The sequence below is a fragment of the Vidua macroura genome, chromosome 3 (assembly GCF_024509145.1).
Source record: "Vidua macroura isolate BioBank_ID:100142 chromosome 3, ASM2450914v1, whole genome shotgun sequence".
NCBI classification, from domain to species: domain Eukaryota; kingdom Metazoa; phylum Chordata; class Aves; order Passeriformes; family Viduidae; genus Vidua; species Vidua macroura.
This window is the reverse complement of record NC_071573.1, coordinates 11104986-11126085: the sequence shown is the minus strand read 5'-3', so window position 1 is coordinate 11126085 and position 21100 is coordinate 11104986. Positions and strand designations below refer to the sequence as shown.

Sequence of the window (21100 nt, the reverse complement as noted above, 5' to 3'; positions counted from 1 at the left end):
TCGCTTAACATTTTAAAAGTTGACTTCCCTTTTGATTAACTTTCTAAGAATGTGTCTTTTGCACATTTAGATTTTAACTAGTTTTGGTAAGTGTTCATGTGGAGAAAGGAAGAAACGTTTTAATGTTTATTATGGGTGTTCCTGCTCCAAAAGAAATGGTGGTATGACCAAAACAGACTAAAATTATTTTTTTGGAGCACAGACCACCATCTTCATTTGACGTAGAATGAGTTAAGCCAGGGTTTAGGCTTTTCCAGTGCACTGTTAGTCTAGAAACGGAAAATGTTTATTCTCTTCAGCATTGAGCTGCTGTTTTCATTTCAGTGAAAAAGGGAACAGCTAGGGCAAAAGAGCAAGGGTGCAGTCATAAGTTTCCTTCACTTTTCTCGATTAAAAATGACAGGGGAGGTGAAAAGCTTTGCTACGAAATCTGCACGTCCCCTTCTCAAAATAAATAACGCTGTAAAAGGGCCTGGGTGGCTTTGTAAAAACTGGGACATTCTCATGACAGGCAGGCAGCGGGCTCTTGCACATGGAAAATAATGACACAATACTCAGTAGCATTTTATGTAGTTCCTTGAGCTGTAGTTTAGGCTATTACATGTGGTATATAATGGCAATAACAAGATTAATTAATCTCATTCGAGAGGTGACTAAGTACCTTCAGTAGTCGAGACGCTGAAGTTAGTGGTTGGGTTGTCTCCTTCGCTGTCATTCCGCTGGCTTTTTGCCTTCCTCAGTGTTTGTTCTGCATGACTTAGTGGATAGGAGGTGCTTTGTCTTCGCAGTCTTGGAGCCTCTCTTGTCAAAAGCCGTAATGTGAGAGTACATCCCTTCCTGAGCACAAAGGTGTTGCTGCTGCTCTCTGCCGCGCACAGCCATTTTAATCTGAATGGGGAATCTGTCTGGGGACCCGCGTACAGTAATTAGCAGTCTCTTCAGAGTGTCAGAGCAGAATTACCATTGTAATGGTTTAGCAGGAGGATAAAAGGATTGAATTTGGGTCTGCCTTCCTGCCAAACTAAATGAGTTGCCATGGGAATTTTCAAATATAAGAGGCGTTTACTTAAAGCAATTTGGTGAGTTTGAATAAACTCATAAATTACGGGGTTTAGAGGAGAGATCCCTGCTTTCTCTGGCATGGGCTGAACAGCAAAGAAGGCTGTTAGAAAGCTGCTTACATTCTTAATGAGAATAAGTTGATCCATGCTCCCTTGCAGACTATCAGCTTATTAAGGCTAAACTGTTTCTGCTAAATACAGTACAGTAAGCACATTTTGAGAGACATAGTTTGCAACAAATCCCCGAAGTAAAAAGCAACATCTGATTGCTCTAAACATAAATTGAATTTCCTTTGCTAGATTAGATCTATTTTCAAGTAATGCTATTAAAAATGGTTCTCTGTATTGTTTCAATAAACATTAACCTGCTATTGATTTCAACTTTCCTCTGTGCATGTAATATTTATTACAACACTTGTCAGATCTGCTTCTGAAAGGGGAGGGAGGGCATTGAGGTTTCTTTCGAAAACAAATAAGGTCCTATGGCCCTTCAAACTGTTGTTTTTTTTTTTTTTCCTCGGGTCACATGTAAATGTTTTCCCAGCTCAGGCCTGCCTGCCTTCTCTCTAAAGGGAGTTGGGCTTTGACCCGCCGACTTCTTTGTCAGCACCGATGCTATTGAAATGTGAGAAGATGGACTTGGTGCTTTCACAAGTGCCTCAAGTGATGAACATCACTTATGCTTGTTTAACCTTCAGCTGTGCTCCAGAAGTCAGCTGTAGTAGGCTGGGGAAGAGCTGATGGCCGGTGTTCAGCGCCGCTTGTTTGGAAGCATGTGTTAATGTTCTCCCAGCCACTTAGATCGGGTGACTTAAAGAAATCGGGAACATTACGATGTGCTTGAATACTTTGATGCTAGCTTTAAAAGTGTATACTCGAGGACACGTCATCCTTGAAACAGTATGCAGTGTTTTCCCCAAAATAATTGATATCGGTTATATAGCTTAAGGCTTAAATGTTGCCTTGTGATCCTTTCTAGTACATATCTCAAATCTTTACCCATCATAAGTATTAGGATATGGAGGTGGAACTAATTAAAAAGAGAGCAGTAGTGCCGTAATGGCAGTAATTTTAACTTCCGTTTAAAGCCATAAAAATACGTTTTGAACTCCTTGATATAATCTTACATCACTAGCAGGAATCCTGTAAATTAGCAAAGGAAAATAGTAAATTTGTGCTGGTGATTCAGTGGTTGAACAGCTGCTAAGTTCTAACAAATTCCTGAACTGTTACTAATGATGCAGCTGAAGCTGTTTGGTAGCCTCGGGGTACTGTTTCTGTGAAACTTCAGAATATCTCCGAAGAAATTAGAAGAGAACAAGAGCAGCATTTATTCTTACTAATACTCAACATTTTAACTGTTCATTTAAAGTTACTTTAAGAAATACTGTCAGGGAATTGATTCCATCAGACTTGATCCCCACCCCCATACTTTCTTACTTCTTAGATGAGTTACTGGAAGGCAAAATTTTATAATAAAATATTTATAAATATTTACAGTAAAAATATTATCTAAGTGTTTGTGGAGTGGCTTGAGAAACTGAAACTATGAAAACTTCTACGCTCTGTATTATAAGAGGGTTGTTAAATGATTAGAGGACATTATCAGCATTAAAATATACAGAAAAGGCAATGCTACAGAGGACTCTTTGGGATATTGGGTTGAACTGAGTGCATCACTTAGGTCCTTAGTTCCAATACCTTACAGCACCTGTGCAAATCGATGCTATTTACAGAAATCAGGTGGTAAAAAATATGGAAAAAAATTATATATATTGGTATTACAGTTTTCAGATTTCACACTCTGGGATTTTTTCTCCATTTCAGAATTTTAGTTCCATAGGTTGTGGGGCTTGATTGGGACCTATATTATATCACATTTTGTGTGTTCTTCCTCTTCTCTCTGCTTGACTTGCAAAACTGAGATGAAAATAAGTGGCAGTGGGAGTGCAGGAAAAGCTTAAACTGGTGGGATTTTTTGGCTAGGTCAGATGTTGAGATAGGGATAGTTAAAAATTACTGATAACTGAATCTAGGCTACACAGTATAAATTTAGTTTTGCAATACCTGTGAAAGAGGTGGGAATTGCTGCCTAGTATTTCACGTAATTTTTTTCTTAATGAAGGATTTTCATAACCTAAAACTTATTGATCAGTCACACCAGAAACATCCTCCTCAAAAGTTCATGAAAACGTACATCAGGCAAGTTACCTGATAGAAGATGAGTATTTCATTTGAAGGATAGTCTGTCTTTTACCTCACGAGCAGCATAGGAGAAACCTTATCATTTTACCATCTAAAAGTATGGCATACAGGAAAAAAGTCTGGTTTTAGGTAAAACTGAGATGGGCCTGCTTAGATCTGAATCTGATTTCATCTGAAGTATGTTCTCATGACTTGTGATGAGCCTGTTGTTTCATAATGAAAGCGAAAGTCCCCTTCCTGCTTCAATCCTGAATGAAGCTGCAGGCTAATTAATTTGTGGATGGATATCATAAAAAAACACTTAATAGATTTTTCTGTGAGCTGACTTTATTTTCTAAGTGCTAGAAAAGTAACTGACAAATTTTCTGGGGTTTTTGGAGAGGTATATCACCTTGTTGAATGTCTCAGCCAGCACCAGAGAACACAGAGGAAGTGTCAGGGGTATGCACACAGAAAAGGTGGGAATACTGTAATGGGGAAGAAGTGGGAAGCTATGCAAAGTACTTGTTCTCTGTGTTTAATTTGTTATATTTTGAGGGTTCTTGGCTCCTGCTGGTCCAGGAATCCAGAGAATCAAAGAAATGTGCATGCTGCTAGACCAGTAGGGATAGCAGCTGTTTCTTCTCTGGGCACTCCCTCTTTTCTAATAACCTCTCTTGCAAGTATTTTTATCCAGTCTCCATTTAATTCTGCTTCTGCTGGGGCATTGTTACTTTTGCCTTTGATCTTCAGATTCCAACAGTTTGTTTCCCTGTGCAATTTTTTCACTTACTAACTTGTAAACTTTTGACAGCAAGTTCTTTGGATGTGTATTGTAGGTATCTGAACTTCAGGTCAGAAGTGTTTATATACTGTTATGCTAAAATTAACGTTGCATGCAGAGACATGAAAACAAAATGCATAATCTAAGTTGTACAATTCTTGGCTAAAGAAAATCAGCAGCTCTCACTTAGGGTAGTTCTATAGACGAATGTAATACACAAAAAGGAAAAAAATATCAATAAGGAAATTGATTTTTGTAGAGTACTCACACTATCAAATCAAGTATTATTTTCAGTTTTTTAACATGGAGCTTTGTACGTACTGGATGCACTATTTAACTGCTATGGAATTAAAGTTGCTGGTATAAGGTGTAAGAATTGCCAGTTTAAGATGATGTTTCTAGAGGTTTGAAATTAGGTTTTTTTCAGTGCTTTTAGAACATGGCCTGTAAATATCAAAGAAGTTCAAATATCTCTGCAAAATGTAAATGTGTGTACTTAGAGTAGTAAGTAAATAATTGAGATTGTAGCCGTTGCTCCCGGTGAGCAAATCTACAAATGGAGGAATAGACTTCTCATAGGTTTAAGGTAACCTAGAGGAGTGTGATCAGTACAGTTGGCCAAGAAAAGCTAGTAATAGTATTTCTCCACTGAAGGTTGGCATCAAGAGAGAAGAAAGACAGAAAGGAGAATGATTATATGTGAAGAAATGGGCAAAAACTATAAAAAAATAATTGTAGGAGAACGAGGAACAAGAAAAATGAAATTGAATATTTTAATATGAAAAAAAATTATTTTAGTGGTCAGGTGGTGGTTTCCAGTTAGAAAAGAAGATTAAACTGCTGGGCTTCAGAATTAGCAAGACTAAGACTCCCAGTTCCACATGGAACTGCGTCAGTTGGCACACTGAGGTGTCAGCTCCCATCAGTCTCTCCTGCCTACTGGTGAGTCTGCAGTGAGGTCCTACAGTTTTGTAACCTGGCAGAAAAATATATAGCTTTAAAAAAAAAAGTGTTGCCAGATGAGCAAGTTGGCATGGTTCAGTTGTCATGGATCCCAGTGATGGATACAGGAGAGCAGCAGTAAGGAAAGAGCCGTGACCACCACTAGCGAAATTGGCTTAAAGTACCAGAGGAGTGCCAGTTGAGAGGCTTTTTACATCTTGAAAATAGTTTTTGACTCCTTTGACAGCAGTGTAAAACCTCAGCCTAACCATCCTGAACTAATTTGTAGCCTGGGAAAAAGTCTTAAGGATGGCATTTTAATTTTTTACATTCTGGAATCGACTGTTGTATTTGCTAGGTAAACTTGTCTGAACTTGTTTCCTCTGAAATTATTCTTCCTAAGTTTTCTGTATGATTGATTCCCATTCCATCCTCTGTTTTTCAAAGTCTTAGCTTTCTGAACTCAGTCATGCACGGATGCACAGCAACTTACTTTTAGACATTCCGGAAACAAAATTCCAATAATTTGTCCATTCATTTGAATTGCTTCAGAATTATATGCCTTGCTTTTCACACCTTTTGTACCTTTGTTGTCCTTATTTCCCTTGGCTTAAGGAAAAGAATTTCATTTGTCTCTTCTCATTAATGCTGAGTGAATGAATATTCTTAGTTACTCTGAGTGTCCAAAAATTTTCATCATTTTTAGGTTTACTTCTTAATTTTTCAGCCACGTCATGTAACTGAAAGCTTAAAATACACTTTTTCTGGTTTTGGTTATGTTTTTTTTTCCTGTGTATTAGTTTTTACACACATTGAGGGAGGTTTTTACTGCAAAGTGCTATGTATAAGAATATATTCCATAAAATTAGAGACTGTGTGAATTTAGGTATTATTTTGAAATATTCATGAGATTCTGAGGCTCAGGAGATTAAGAAGCACTAAGGTGATTTGTCTTGTAGTAGAAGATGTATTTTAAGCTGCTTTTGCTTATGGTTGTGCACCTTGTCTACTACAATACAAAAGTATAATTCTGCAGTCTCTGAAGGACAATTTAATTCTACATATTCCTAACATCTAAGTCTAAATTTGTTTCTCCTAAAAATTGGATTAGAACAATAAATGTTTAGAGAACCAGAGTGTCTGAACAATATTCAAACAGAAAGATGTGAAAAATTGAGTCAGAAATCTAGAAATAGGACAGTGTTACTTGTTTAATGGGACTCAAGGATCGTTCAGAAAGCAGGTGAAAATCTCATATGAGAGTGAAGGGCAAGGCACTGGTAGGGAGTTTGTAGGAAGAAATGAAGTTACCACTGGAACAGTTTGGTGTTATTAGGGTGGATTAATATTTTTAATACCAACATTGTGTGTTCTCTACAAAGGTCCTACAATATGCATCTGGCATTTAAGGTTAGTTAGAAGCTACAGGGGAGATGCTGCATAGAAACATTGCAGGAGTATCCTGTCAAGAATGGTTTCCTGAGCATGACATGACAGCATTGATCTAGGGTGGCTCAGTGACTGCAGTTTGTTTCAGCCACGGTTCAGGTACCCAGCTGCTTAAAAAATGAAAAAGGGAAACCATTAAATGAAGTTTTGGTGTAATATCTAGTCTGTAGCAAGTTGTTCAGGTGCAACGTTATAAAACATGCAATGATCAACAGCAAAAGAGAAACACAGAGGTCCTGAATATTTCTGTCCCAGTATAGGCTTTAAATTGCAGTGAAATTAGATCAAATTTATACTGTGAGTCCTGCTAAATGGTTTCTTTAGTGTCTGTGTCTGCTGAGGAGGCAGATTTTTAAATTAGTGTGTAGAACAGCAGGGAAGAATGGTCAAATTAATTATTTAAGATAGGCCTGATACATCTCTCATTCTAGGACAGAAGATTACACTTAAAGAACTTAATTGTCTTATCATATAGGCTCAATTATTATATAGAAAAAGATTATAATAGTTTATTCTGGTAATGTAGGATTTTAGGAAAAAAAGAGATTTAAAAATTCTGGTCAGTAATTTATTCAGGGATTTTCCAAACAGGTTAACCAGTACTTTTACTTTGGCAAGTCTCTAGTCAGGTGCCCCATGATCTCAGTACCTTCTGAACAGAAGATGATGTTTGCTATACCACAGTCTCATTTCAATACATGAGCTGTCATAACCTGTACGTGCTTGTGAGAGAGTTCTGAAACATGGCCCACGTACAACATTGGTAGCGTTTGTTATTTATGCATGGCATCTGAATAGTCTTGGGCAGGGGGGAAAAATGTGTAGGTTTTTCTGCAGATTCCAGGAAATACTTTCTATAAAAACCATGGTCTTATTTACAGGGGGTAGTGGGGAGAGGGGAAAGGGTTGGTTTCGAGGGTTTTTTTGTTGTTGCTCTTGGGATTTTTTGTTTGGTTGGGTTTTTTAATTTAACAAGTTTTATAAACATAAATTGGTGAAATACAAATTCCTTTTGCAAATCGGTGGGTAACAGAAAGATATTTCTATTGCAATTTGGTATCTTTTATCAGAATGTAAGGGGTATTTTTTTTTAAGCACTAGGAATACTTTCAAAACTTAAATTTTCGTTACTGCTAATGTACCCTATTTTCAGTAATAAGTATTTGTAATCTGGTTTTAAAACCTAGCAGAATAAAAATCTCATATACAAAGTAGAATATCATAAGAAACTGACTTCATATTAATACATTATGAAAAATAGGTGGTTCTTATTTGTCAAAATCAGGATGAGAAATACTCATCTTAAAGTATGTGATTAATTCCCAAAGCCCAAAAGGTGAACATCTTCAAAAATGAAGTTGGTTTAATTTTCTTTGACACTTACTCCAGTTTCAGGTTTCACTTTTTTTTCCCCCAAGAACTATGATGAATAATTAAAACAAGACTTGTGTATGTTTGATTTATTCCAGGTAATTGCACTGGAAAATTATGTGAACCACATTTTTAAAAAAAGTCAAATTATCATCACTTCTGTTATTCTGTAGGTACAGAAACTGTATATACCTCAGAAAATTCTTGAGTAGGTACAAGAAACTGCAGCATGCTGCATGATTTTCATGATTTACTAAGAATCCACTAATCTTTTATAACTGAAGTTGCTAAGATTAAAGGAATTGAATAAAAAATTAAAATCTGTTGTATGTATATTTTTACTTAATATTTGCAGGTGTCAGAAGTATTTTTGCAAATTGAGATTATCTTAAACGGCTTTTAAAAATGCTTTTAATGCTAAATTTATGTTGCATAGAAACAAAATAATGATACAAACCGATAGGCGGAACTTCCATGCTCAGCTCCTAAGTGACAGCACAAAGAAATTTTCAGGGCTGTCAGGAGTCAAAAAGCTGCCTTTTGTCAGTTTGTGATCAAACCTGTGCTTTGCTGCCTGGTGCTGTGAAGTGATGGACACCTCACAGCACACACCTGTGGCTGCTGTGTGCAGCTCAGGCTCCTCAGGCAGCCTGCAGCAGCCAGAATGGCTCTGCCTTTCCTTGAGGCAGGGAAGGTCGCTGGCCATCCACGCCCCGCGGTAGCCACAGGTTAGGGCTGTGTCTGAAAGAGGAGGGAATGCTGTGCTGGTCAGGTGTGCCCAGCAGTGGTGTGGCTCCCTGGGGAAGAGGTGCTCCTCAAAGGCCCTTTGTGCCAGTCCCTGCCAGGCAGCACCGGTTCTCGCTGCTGTCTGTGGAAAACAAGGGTTGGCCGGTCTCTAAAAGCTGAAAAGAAGGCTCAGTAAATAGCAGAGAAAGGCCTCTCCCTAGCAACACGCTGCCTCGAGCAGCCCGAGCCTTCGGACAGAAGGTCGTATGATTGACATATTTGTCCCCTAAAGAGAAGGCACACAATTAGTTTTTTCACTTCTCTGTATTTTTAAGCTGTGTGAAAGTGGGTTTTAGCAGCCATACAAGAGGAGACTGGCCAGTTGGAATATCATCACCCCCTTCTCCTGGACTTCATCAGCTTTGAGAGTTCAAGAACTGGAGAGGCATTTGTGGTGTTCATGGAAGAGCTAACTTGGATTTTTAAATAGTATTTAAACATTAGTACTGGAGTACCAGTAAAGTGCATATGAGATGCTCATGTGGTGTTAGATTCAACACAGCTATGGGCTGCTTGTAGGCATGTAAGCAGTTGGAAATAATTGTGACCTTTTAGTACTCATTCACTTTTTAGCAGCTGTTGAAAATTACTGCAGGTATATACTCAGTGTGTATCTCCTTGTAGGCTTCTAATGTTCTATTTCATTAGTTGGATTAGAAATGTAAAACTTAACTTGGTCGAATTTTTGGGCATTTTAGGTTTAAAACAATACTGTTTTGTAGATGGTAGCTTTATGTAAAGTTCAGAATGAAACAGTCATTACATGCCTCAACCTTAGAGGTTTTGTGTGTGCAGAAAACAGTCATTTTGAAAATAAAACTATTAAGGCAAGTATTTTGCAAAAGTGAGTGTAGGTGAAATGAAGGAACAAATTTTTAATATCACATTTAGCTGTCAGAATTTCTGTTGAAAATAAAGAGTAGAGCAGTAAGTGTGACAGTTGAATAAGCTATTGGAAGACCACTGCTCCCTGAATACTAACATTTTACAACTGGAGAAGCCTAAACGTTCATGGCTTTAGTCCATATTGTAATAAAGTAGTTTATTTTAATTAGTCAGCATTACATTTTCAGGACATCTCCTGCTGAAGATAAAAATGTCTTAGAAGTTACTACTGCAGCTTGAATTCCCATGTGGTAGTGTGCAGCCCTGGATCCTGTGTTTAATGAAACACGTGAGACAAGATACCCTTGAAATTTCGACATGCACTAATTTACAGCAACAGTCTTTGTGCTCCCTGTCACCAGTAGTTAGTTTTCTTCTGTTGCTCTAAAGAGAGAGACTCCTCACATTCTTTCTTGGTTACTAAATTTGATAGGAAATGTCATTTTTCTTTCTTTTTTTTTAATTATTTCTGGGTGGGAACAGATTCAAAACATCCTGGACATGTTTTCCATATGAAAACATGCAGTCATATCTCAAGTGCCATTTTGAAAATGAGAGGCTTTGTTCATGGAGTAAACCATTAGCATAGCTGGAAAGAAGACTATGTGGCACTGGGATCTCTTGAGTTTGCAACAAAAAAACTAGTTTTGAAACCCTTAAATGGGGCTCTCCCCTCCCATCTTGCCCCCCATATACCCACCCCCTTCAGTATTTGATTTAGGTGCCTTTGCAGTTCAGGGTAATTTACAGCTATTTCAAGTGCATAAACTCAAACTTTGAGTAGAGACCTCCTAGGATGACAGAGGGAAAATAAATATTACAGGTCAGGCTCCACTTACTGTAAATGTTTTAATTAATCATTCTGTTGATATATTTCTAACAACTGCCTCTAATTTGTACCTGTTAGAACAACCACCTTGATCATAGGTCATTTTGTAGCATATATTACTTAAATTGTTTTTATAATTTACTGAAAACTCAAGATGGGTTAATGAATTTGTCCTGATAAAAGTGGAATGTGTCAACACTGTCTGAGTGTTCTGGCACTGTTCAGTCTGTTCCAAAGGCTACAGCTGGAATAAAGACCTGCATAATATAGGTCGTGTTTGCATTCTTCTTTCTTCAGATTCCTAGGATGCTGATGGAACTCAGGATGTTGCTGGTAGAGGCATATGTGGGAAATTTGTTCAAGAGGCTTGCCTGGTACTATCTAATTCGCTGTGCTAATAGTTTAACTGCTGTTTTCAGAATTGAACTAACCAGTGAGGAGGCATTTTGAATGTCCAGCATTCCAAAACTAGAAATACCAACAGTGAAGTGTTCAGCGCTGAACGTTTTTAAACTGGGCTTGCACATTGCTAAAAATAGGTCTAATGCTTTAGATTGCATAGATAGATGCCTTCAGATTGATAGGTATTTCATTTGAATCTTAATACAAATATCAGCAGATGTCTATGCTAGCAAATAAATCTGAATGCATCTCAGTATTATTCTGCCTTTTAAAGAGATTTTAGAATGTACTGTGCTTTTTTTTTCCTGTAGAATTTTTTGGTGTTTAGGGTGTATATGTGTGTCATGAACAATGCATTCCTATTATGGAGCTTTATGAATTACTGAAGCTCTCCAGTGTGGTGTATAGAGATTCTTATCACAGATTTTATTAAAAACAGTAAAATAGACGTGCAAGGAAAATAGGAATGATAATTAAAAAAAAAAAAACTGCAAAGCAAAAATCAAGTTCTGAAATTAAGTATTGTTGAGGGCCTGATTTAACCTATCCAGGTGGCCTTTTCTTTTTTTTCCTTCAAAGCCCAGACCCCTGTGATTTAAATATGAGCCCGTCCCGTCACATCTGTCCTAAAGAAATGTTGACCTGTTAAGGTCAAGCAAAATTCTCCCCACCCCAGTGTGCTACCAGCTAGTACCTAGGGGAATATATGGTGAAGCAAACTTGTAAGTTCCACTGACGCTGTATTTCAGTCTGGCTTGTAAAACACACTATCTGCCAATTTTCTGTACCTTATCTGTATTTTCTTTGTGCAGAAATGGAAAGTGAGGGAGGGAGGGCATCAGGACTCTCAAAAGTATTACTGGTAAGGCAAGTATCATGATTAAACAGGGATATGTCAGATAAGGTGATGGGAAGTGTAAAAAGATAGGCTGCCTTTTCCCCCTAGTGTATCTTTAACATTATGACCAATGAATTTGTCAAGTGAAACAGCACAAGTCTTCTTTGCATATCATTTGAACTGAGAGCTTGCTTTGAAGAAGATAAGCAGACTGTGTTGCCCAGAAGAAATAATGATGCTAATTTATCTCTGCCTGTCCTCATAGCCATAGTAGTTTGTGTCAGTGTTGAAATAGAGAAATAACTGAGCTATAGTTTTACCACCTGTTCAGTGCCATAGGATTGTTGACGTACAGGACTCTGAGAAATATGGCTGGTCTGGAAGTCTTTGTTGTTAAAGCATTTGGGAACGTTTCCTCTAATACAAGAATAGGTGCCCAACTGTGACAGAAAAGACCTCTTTGAGCAATTCCCCTCAAAACAAACAAAGCTATGGTGTAGGATTTCTGCTCCATCACCCTCAGAAGTGTATAATCAAGGATGAGAAAGTCTGCTGCATGTGTTTACTAGCAACTTCTAGCTATCAATATTTACATTCTGGGCATGGGAAACTTGAAGGTCTCTGCCAGATTTTTTTGAGGGAAAGGGAGGATGAGATGTTTTCTTTAATTCTGAGTAACAGAGTAATTTACCAGAACCAAAAGCCTTTACAAAAGTAAAATCTAATCTCTTGCACTAGGTAATTGATTAATAGTTGAGGTACTCCCATTCAGAGTCCTACAAAAAAGCTCTTTGTCTTTCACATCTAGTTACCTGTATTCTTTTCTAGGATATTGTTGCTATAGATACATCACTTTCAACAACTTAGATACGAAAAAAAAAAATCTTTCAAACATGGATTTTAAGCATAAATACTTCAGCTTGAAAAATTCCAATGTGTTTTAGCCTTTGTAGTATATTTTACAATATATTGATGCCTGAGATCTGTTTTTTTGTTTAATCATGTATGTCTAGGAATTTTTAGTATAATGTCTGTAAGGTTTTTTTTGTTTATAAATTATGAATGGAAGGTTTTTGTCACTGAATGGAGACATTCATGTGTAAAGACTGTTTGACTGGAGCCTGGTATGTTAGGAATACTTACTGATCTACAAGTGAATTGCAGTGGAAGATTTTTCTTTGTGAGGGAGATAAAAGCATTCTAGAGCCTGAGAATCCAGCCTGTGTCACAGTGCAAGCCTCCAAGCTGCAGCTGTTGGGCTGTAGAGCAGCTGGGGACTGCGGGAAGGCAGGGTGACAGACCCCTGAGGAGCAGCACTGCCTCCTGGATAAGTAGGATAAGATCAATGACAGTAAAATATTTCAGTGATGCTATTGCATTTTACCAAAATTCCTACTAAATTAGTAAATAGTAGGTGGCTTATACTATGCAGATATACTATGTAGTCTAAAGAATAATTAATCTTCATATTTAATGGGTGTATTTCCAGGTGGGAGAAAAGTTATGTTTATTTTATGTGGCAATTTTAAATTACTTTTCTATTTGAGGAAGATTTTTAAGTATTTATTCTTGTTCATTAGTGTAGTGTTCTTCCATAACTGCTAAGTCCTCTGCCCTTCTGCTTGGAGTGCACCTAAAATTATTTATTGCCTTACCTGCATTCTGAAAAATATAGTGTGTTCTTAGAAGAATTCTCTGTACTTGAAGCAAATGTGTAGAAGGGTGCATGGACATGGACAAACTGTTTGGTAGCTGGAAGAGTTTTCTCCAAGGGTGGGTGGTAGGAAAGCTGCTGCCGAGAGCTGCTGTTTAATTAACCAGCAGTGGTGTGGAGCAGGCAGGGAGGCAGTTCTGCACGAGAGGTTGCTGAGATGCTTGGGAGATTTTGGTGCTGTCATGCTGCTGAGGCCCCTGGACATTCTTTCCATGAGCCTGGTGGGACAGGCCTGCTGCAGTTGGCAGGGGAAGATGGGGACTGCTTTTTGGCCCTTGTGTTCCTGGCTGATCTGGCTGTTGTTTTGCCCCGCCATCATTTTCTCTTCCCACTTGCTGCTCCTGCTCTGAGCCTGAAAGGACAGCCCTGGAACAGCTTATAAAGAACCAGTCCCCAAAGCCAGACTTCGCTGCATTTTGTCCAAAATAATAAAATTGTCTGTTGCCTTTCCTGGGGCTGGGCTCACTTCAGTTAATGAGAATTCAGCTGAAGTACAGGGATGTGACAGGATTGCAAAAACGTCATCTGAAATGTGTGACATCTGGAAGCTAGACTGTCAACGAAAGTCACTGACATCACCTAAATATGAGGATCTATTTGTTATGAACATAGGGGGGGAATATTTTCCTAAGCAGTTACTTTAAAAGAAAATTGAGCATTATATGGGGAAAGCATAGAGATGTGTTGAAAGCCTTCCCTTCCAGCCCTAGTAATAATGAAAATCAGAGAGCATTTTGAGACTTACGTGCGTGAGACTGTAAGGCTCAAGAAGCTCTGTCAGAATAAGGGATCCCAGCTATGACACAAGTGAGTGGATTGTTTGGTTTCTGAATTACCTGAGCTGCAGTGATGCTCCTTTTGGGCCTGGCAGCAGCATGGCAGGGCAGTGTGGCCACTGGCTGTCTCTATAGGTCTAGTTTATGGATCTCTGCTCTATCCTAAACACTGCTACTTGATCCTTCTTTTAAATACTATGTTTCTTTCCTTCTCTGCTGTAATTTGTTACAGGCTTCTCAGAATTGACAGGATCTAACAGTCCACCTTTCACCTCTGAAAACTGTTGTCATCTGCTGAAGTCCTTCATTGACATTGCACAATGAAGGCATTTACCTTTGGAGTCTGCATGCCTGTCTATCTTCCACCTGGATAACAAATGTATCTAGTGTATGTATGTTTTGTATATAAATAAGAAGATAAAGTGTATGATACTCCTCAGGGTACTGTATGCACATGAGAATCGGGCATTTCAGTACCTAAAATAGAGGATTTTCTGGAGGTCTTGGAATATCTGAGGTTGAAGTATAGCTTGGACATTGATAATGAAAATAATTCATCGGAGTGTTTTATCTAAGCTCCCCATTTCATGACATGAAACAAGCTCTTACTAATAGCAGTTATATAATAAACTGCATTCTTTTTTTGTGAAACTCTCAATGTTGTCCAAAGTAGGGAAGGCAACTGTGGTTTTAACTGGGCATTTGTATGGTCAGCACTGTCTATTTAGTTCAAAATTGTGTTTTTTAGGAAGTGTTTCCCAGAGACTTCATGTAGGTGGCACTTGTGTTTTGAGCCTTGCAACTCTAATCCTACACTGACAAAGATTAGAAAGCAAGTTACTTAAAATCATAGTCCTCACTGGCATTTGGTCTCCTTTAGGTCTATTTATTGCTAGCCCAGGTAGAGTTGAGCTACTGTGAGGAGTTACAGGCTGTGTGTTCACAGAACAGCACCCAGCGGTGTCTGTGCACAGGTGGCTTTGTTAGGATTTACTGCTTCCATCGTATTTGTATTCAGTGAGCATTTGCAAGTAGTTGCTTACATTTAAAGAATTACATTTCAGTATACCATTTAAGGCTTTTTTTTTTTAATCTCCACGTTATTTTGTACATGATAAATACAAGGAAAGCACTGGAGATTTAAGAGGATGAGAGGTTTGAGTCAATCACTTGAGCTTCAACTTAGTAATGCAAATCTAGTTTTAAGTGACCTTATTGATGTTTGCTCAAAGTAGCTTCCTTTTGGTACAAATGACTGAGCTTTGTTGCAGCTATTGTACAGGTAATGTACTGTCCCTTTAGAGATTGCCTTTGTATCCCTGATGCAACCTCTCTTTGCTTTAACAAACAGTGCCTGCAGGAATGCCTGGAGCTAAGATAGATCTCATGTGCCTCATTTGATCATCTGTCAGCAAAGAAGTGAGAGGTTAGGGCAGGGAAAAACATGAGCCCCTTGCTCTGACACAGTTCTTGGAAATTTGAGGGGTTGGCTATTGGTGAAGGATGTGCAAGTGGAGGGCTTGGTACCAGAGAGTGAAGGATACGACACTGTGTCCCAACGGGTCCTGGGCACTTCTGTGGCTTCACCATGAGGGGAGGTGGCAAGTGACTGTTCCAAGGGCAGAGTGCGAGGGGCAGCAGGATTTTGGGCAGCGCTGGTAGGGTGGGTGGTGGCAGCGGTGCTGCACACCCATGTCCTGCAGAGGTGGCATTGTACAACAAACAGTGCCATCTTCTGGGAGGAGCCGGAACCATGACCTTGTGGTCAGCGTTACACGTGTTTTTTAAAGCGGTGAGGTGAGTTTTGTTCGGGTTGGGTTTTGTTTTTTTTTTTAATATCTAATAAATGCTTTAAAAATCAAAGCACCGGAAGTCAGAAGTCAGTGCTAATGTCTGGTAATGCAACTCCACATCATGCATCTTTGATTTTTTACTGACACAGTTTTTAAGGGAAAATTTTAAGCTGTATTTTGGATTTTCTTTAAAAGAAGAAAAGTTTATCAGCTGCTGAGCATAGTCTAGAGAAACAAATCTCAAAAATAAAATGAAGGACTTGGTCTGCTTTGTTTAAGTCCACTGGTACTTCCATAAATATACTTCATAAAGCCTAGTAATTGCAACATCTTTTCTAATAGAAAACAGTAGTGACCTGTAGGAAAGTGTTAAATTAAGAATGATTATTTGGACTTATACCGCCTTCTTCTGACCGTATCAAAAGGGTAAAAATATTTTCTGTCTTAAAATTATTATCCTATAAATAGTTATATTGGGAAATATTCACTGTGGTGCAAAATCTGGGATTAGGGTTACTAAAATTATCCTAGCAAGTGGAGTGTAATATTCAGCATTTACTGAAAGTCATTAATGGCGTAGATCAATCTCCTGAAGGTCTTATTTGGAGGAAGTGTGCAATTTTAGTAACATTAATGGAACTATATGGGAGATGCAGCTGACATTGTGAGGAGGTTTCCTTGTTACACACTTTCAAATAAATAAATACATGAATGCAAACAAAACGCAAATAAAGTACAACTTACGGGGGAGGGGAAAAGATTAATCAATGTGTTAAAAAATCTTTATTGCTAAAATAACTTCGATAAGGTATAGCCAGAATGGTGAGAATTTGTGAGCTCTGGATAGGGAAATAGATTTGGAATTGGTTTTATTGTGTCATGATTGCTTAGGTAATTTACCAGCAAAGATGCAATGGAAAAATAGTTTATTTAAAAAAGAAGATAAAATTATTTTGCATGTAAATTATAAATCTCTTCTGTGTTAAGATTGCTAGAATCAGCACATTTTGTATTTCAAAAGGCCTGTGGTACTATGGTGTCTGACATTTCTGGATGGTACAGTACTTAACTGTACAATTAATTTCTAGTTAAGATGGTAATTGAATGTATATTTCCTTTTTTAGTATTAGTGCCAACTTGCCCTGCCATACAGTATTTAACATACAGAGAAAATGTCTAACTTTCAGTGTATTCTGAATGTTTACTGTGTGATAATCTTGGTGTTTATGCAAATCCTCAGCATTACAATTGGGACTTTCAATTTCTGATATTTGAAAGGAATTCAGTGTTGACTCATCTTACCGTGCTGATTTTGAGTTGTTGATCAAAATCAGCTGCTAAAAGTTCCCTTTGCAAGGGGTCATGGCCCTTGAGTATACCTCACAATAAGTACTGGATTTGCTTAGATAAAATTTGAAAACTATTTTTGTCTCGGACTTTAGTAAATTACTAATCTATAGTTTGGGAGTAAAGTATGTATAACAAGCTCATTAACTTGGAAAATACTGTTCCAAATACATGGAAAATATTGTGTGATTAGATAAGTAAAAATGTAAGAAATCCAGTTTAGCAAAGGAATGCATTGCAGTTTGCAGGAAAGCTGCCCTTCTCTGCGCCTGACTCAAGAATTTCAGCAGTGGCATTCCATACAGGAGGCAAGGTGGTAACCTAACATTCAAGTGGTCATTGACCATCCCTCTTGTGTTTCCTAGATCATAATCACGTTTTCTGCTCAATAGAGTGTAGACTAAACAAATTGCAGTATTTTTGAAAAGACAGATCAGAAAATCTCTGGTCTTAAAAATGAAATTTTACTGTTAGAAATATTTCCATTATTAACTGAAAAAGTGAGCATTGTTCTAATGAACACTGCTTAATATTTATGCAACCTGCACGATATCAAAGGAGTAGGTAACTTCAGGGAAGTAGTTTTTATTGAAGCAAAACCAAGAGTAATGTATGCTGTGTAAATAGTATTTATATCCTCATCGGAATACATTACGTGTGCCAGAATTAGGAATTCTGCCTCAGGGCAGTTGTCAATATCCTGTCTGGAAGCTACTCAAAGACTGTTGTTTATTTTTTTGTTTGCCCCACCCCCACACTAGTCAGTATCGACTCTAATGGAGCAAATTGCAATAAATCGCAGTACTTAAAATTTGTGATGGCTATTCTTCCTCTGGCCCAATAATACAATTTTTTTAAAGATACCTTTAGGAGTACATGAAAATGTGTTTGAGGAAAAAAAATCCTTAAATGATTTCTACCAAATGCAACTTATGTTTAATTCTTAATTTTTATTATTTATGTTATGAACCTTTTCCAAAACTCTTTTAAGACATTTGTTAACAAGCTTTCATGAGTCACCTGGCAACTTCCACTTAATTTTATGGAAAAGTTGACAAAGCTTGCTGCTTTTGTGACTAATGGTAAGCAGGTATTTTGCTTGGTTAGAACTTCAACAATTTTATTCTAGGTCACTTAGATCTTGTGCACTAGTGAGTTCATAATCCTGACTTCCTTCCCATTTTTTCATACACAGGCAGAAGGAGAAGACAGCCTTAAAAAGATGCAGCTGATGGAGCTTGCAATTCTGAATGGCACCTACAGAGATGCCAACATCAAATCACGTAAGCATGTCATGAGTTCAAGGGTCAATGCCATAGAAGTGTTTGCAGGCTTTGAATATTAAAGCTACCTTTGGAAAAAGTACAGTAGCAATTCATGTTGGAGAATGGAAGGCAGTAAGAGCCCAACAAAACTGTGGGTAGCTGTTGCAAAATATTTTTGGGAGATAAGTTATGTCCATTTGCGGGGTTCTTTAGCTTGTTTCTTGTCCCCATTATTTTTTTAACAGTGTGTTTGGGTTGAAGTATTTACAAATATATATAGTATAAAAAACCTCAACCCTTAAGCCAGATTTTTCTATTTTACAGTCATTTTTTCCTTAAAGCATTTAAAGGACAGTAGACTCCTTTGCATTTTTATTTTTAGAGATTGAATTTTAAAATGGTACAGATGTTCAAGATACTGTGAATACATTTTTCTGTATTATATTCCTTCCTTTCATCTTGCTTGCATGTGTACCCCCAATGTTATGTTTTACCAACAATTCATCAACTGATTTCACAGCTGAGTTCACACGGATCAGTGATGTAATGAGCCCTTTTTACGATTACTTCCATTACATTTGTGTGAAAATGCTTTTGCAAACGCATGTATGCACAAGTTTACACTTGAAAATTAATTACACGCACCTACTAATGAAAGCATATACCTATTATGTGTAATACAAATTATTTTCTTCAGTTGAAAATCTGATTTCTCCTCCCAAAAATATAGTTGGTGACGCTGTTCAAAAGTACATTTTTGCTGTAGCTGTGATACAGATGTCAAATGTAAGCACAGTTACATCAGTCTTTTCACTAAGGACCTACTGATATTTGCAAATTTGTTTCTCCACACAGTCCCCATTTCAATGTTGATTATGTTTAAAGGTTGGAATGCAGTTAGGTCAATTTGAGAGTGCTTACACCAGTGCAATTATTCTGATTTGAAAAGGGACATAAGCAAGGGCTTTTACGACTACAATGGTAATGGTAAATCTTTCAGCCCTAACGGACACTATGATATTTAAAGCTAGATCAGTTTTAAATATATGGTAGTCTCTAAATTATTGCAGATTTATGAGTAAAATATCTTCCAGAATAGCTTAAATTGATGCAAACTTTTGCACTGAAAATTTTTTATTAATTTGAGCAATTTCTTTGTCTGGTCTGTTCCCATTGATCTATTGTATCAGTATAAGTGGGAAGATGGAATTTTTTATTTCCTTTTTGACTGGAGATTGCCTCACTAATACTCATTATTTGATAAGAAAATTTCAGTCTTTGTGTTTTGATTTTACTGAAAAGTTGAAGATGTAGAAGCTGTACTGGTTTATTTCTGTTTAGGAAAGGAAATATAAATATTTGAGCACCAGTTTTAAATTATTGGAGCATTTTTGTTTAAAAAATAAAAATAATTTTAAATATGCACCAGTCTCAAATCTGAAAAACTTTGCCACATTTCTCTTTCCAGGCCACCTGTGAGTAAAATCAATGTAGATCAACAGTAGTGCATAGAAATACATAAATTGCAACCCTTTAAGATTGACTGTTACCAGCAGATGTGCCTAGTGCTTAAGTTGTTGTTCATCTGGTGTGCCAACAGGCTTCAAATAACACTTAATTAAATCTGCTAGCACCACTTCAGAAAACAAACAAAACCACCACAAACAAACAAAAAAAAACAAACCAAAACAGAAAAACCACCTATTTTCTTTAACTTAAGCAAGGTGATGGTGAACTTCTAACACAAAAGAAGTATGTTATTTGGTGAAATTTTATATGGAAGTAAAATTCGAACCTATTCTATTCCTGTTAGGGTAGGACAGGACCAATTCATGTTCCAAGGTCATCTTCAACTTCACTGATCCTGGAAATGGGAATTATGTATATGTTTATATACAATTTTAAGACATATAAAAACTCGACTCATACAGCAGCTCTGCATAACTGAGTGTCTGTGGACTCTATAGATGCACTAAATTTTGTACTCTGTATTTGATTGTGATAGTATTTTCCTTGTATTTCCTGCATGCATCTCAGTCTCATGCAGTCTGGATAGCATAAATGAAGAAATGTGGTCTAAATGGAGCTTTCATGCTGTGTAACCTGTTTGAGAAATCTACCTCACTGTTTTACAATGGCTTTTTTATTTTGCATGTTCATACTTAATCACACTGGAAAATGGAAAGCTGTTTGCATTTGAATGGTGTGCTTTGGCACTGTGTGATCAGCGCATGTACTAATGATTTCCTTTTATTTTTCTTCTTTCCTACTTTTTCCCTTTTTTCCCATTCTTTCCACGTTTTGTACTACTATCTCCATACTTCCCTCTGAATTTCTTTGCTTACTGTAGCAGCCCTTGCCTTTTCTCTTGCAGCAACAGCCCAGGCTCCAAGGATTATTACTGGGCCTGCGCCTGTTCTCCCACCAGCTGCCCTGCGTACTCCTACGCCAGCTGGCCCTACCATAATGCCTTTGATCAGACAAATACAAACCGCTGTCATGCCAAACGGAACTCCTCATCCCACCGCTGCAATAGTTCCACCCGGACCCGAGGCCGGTTTAATTTACACACCATACGAATACCCCTACACGCTGGCACCAGCTACATCAATCCTTGAGTACCCTATTGAACCTAGTGGTGTATTAGGTAAGACCTTTGTACGTGGATGACTGG

At 37.6% G+C, this 21100-nt stretch overlaps 1 protein-coding gene across 9 annotated transcripts in view; it reads left to right on the top strand.

The window, feature by feature from the left end:
* The window catches only part of QKI (QKI, KH domain containing RNA binding), a 149560-nt gene that overhangs the window by 114128 nt on the left and 14332 nt on the right, over positions 1-21100 (top strand). For 4 of the 9 annotated variants that reach the window (XM_053972324.1, XM_053972327.1, XM_053972328.1 and 1 more), the window contains 2 exons: positions 18357-18444; positions 20777-21073. In XM_053972324.1, the coding sequence (XP_053828299.1) occupies positions 18357-18444; positions 20777-21073 (385 nt within the window). Of the gene's footprint in view, positions 1-18356; positions 18445-20776; positions 21085-21100 lie in introns of all 9 variants that reach the window. The other 5 variants (XM_053972325.1, XM_053972331.1, XM_053972326.1 and 2 more) reach the window with 3 other exon arrangements.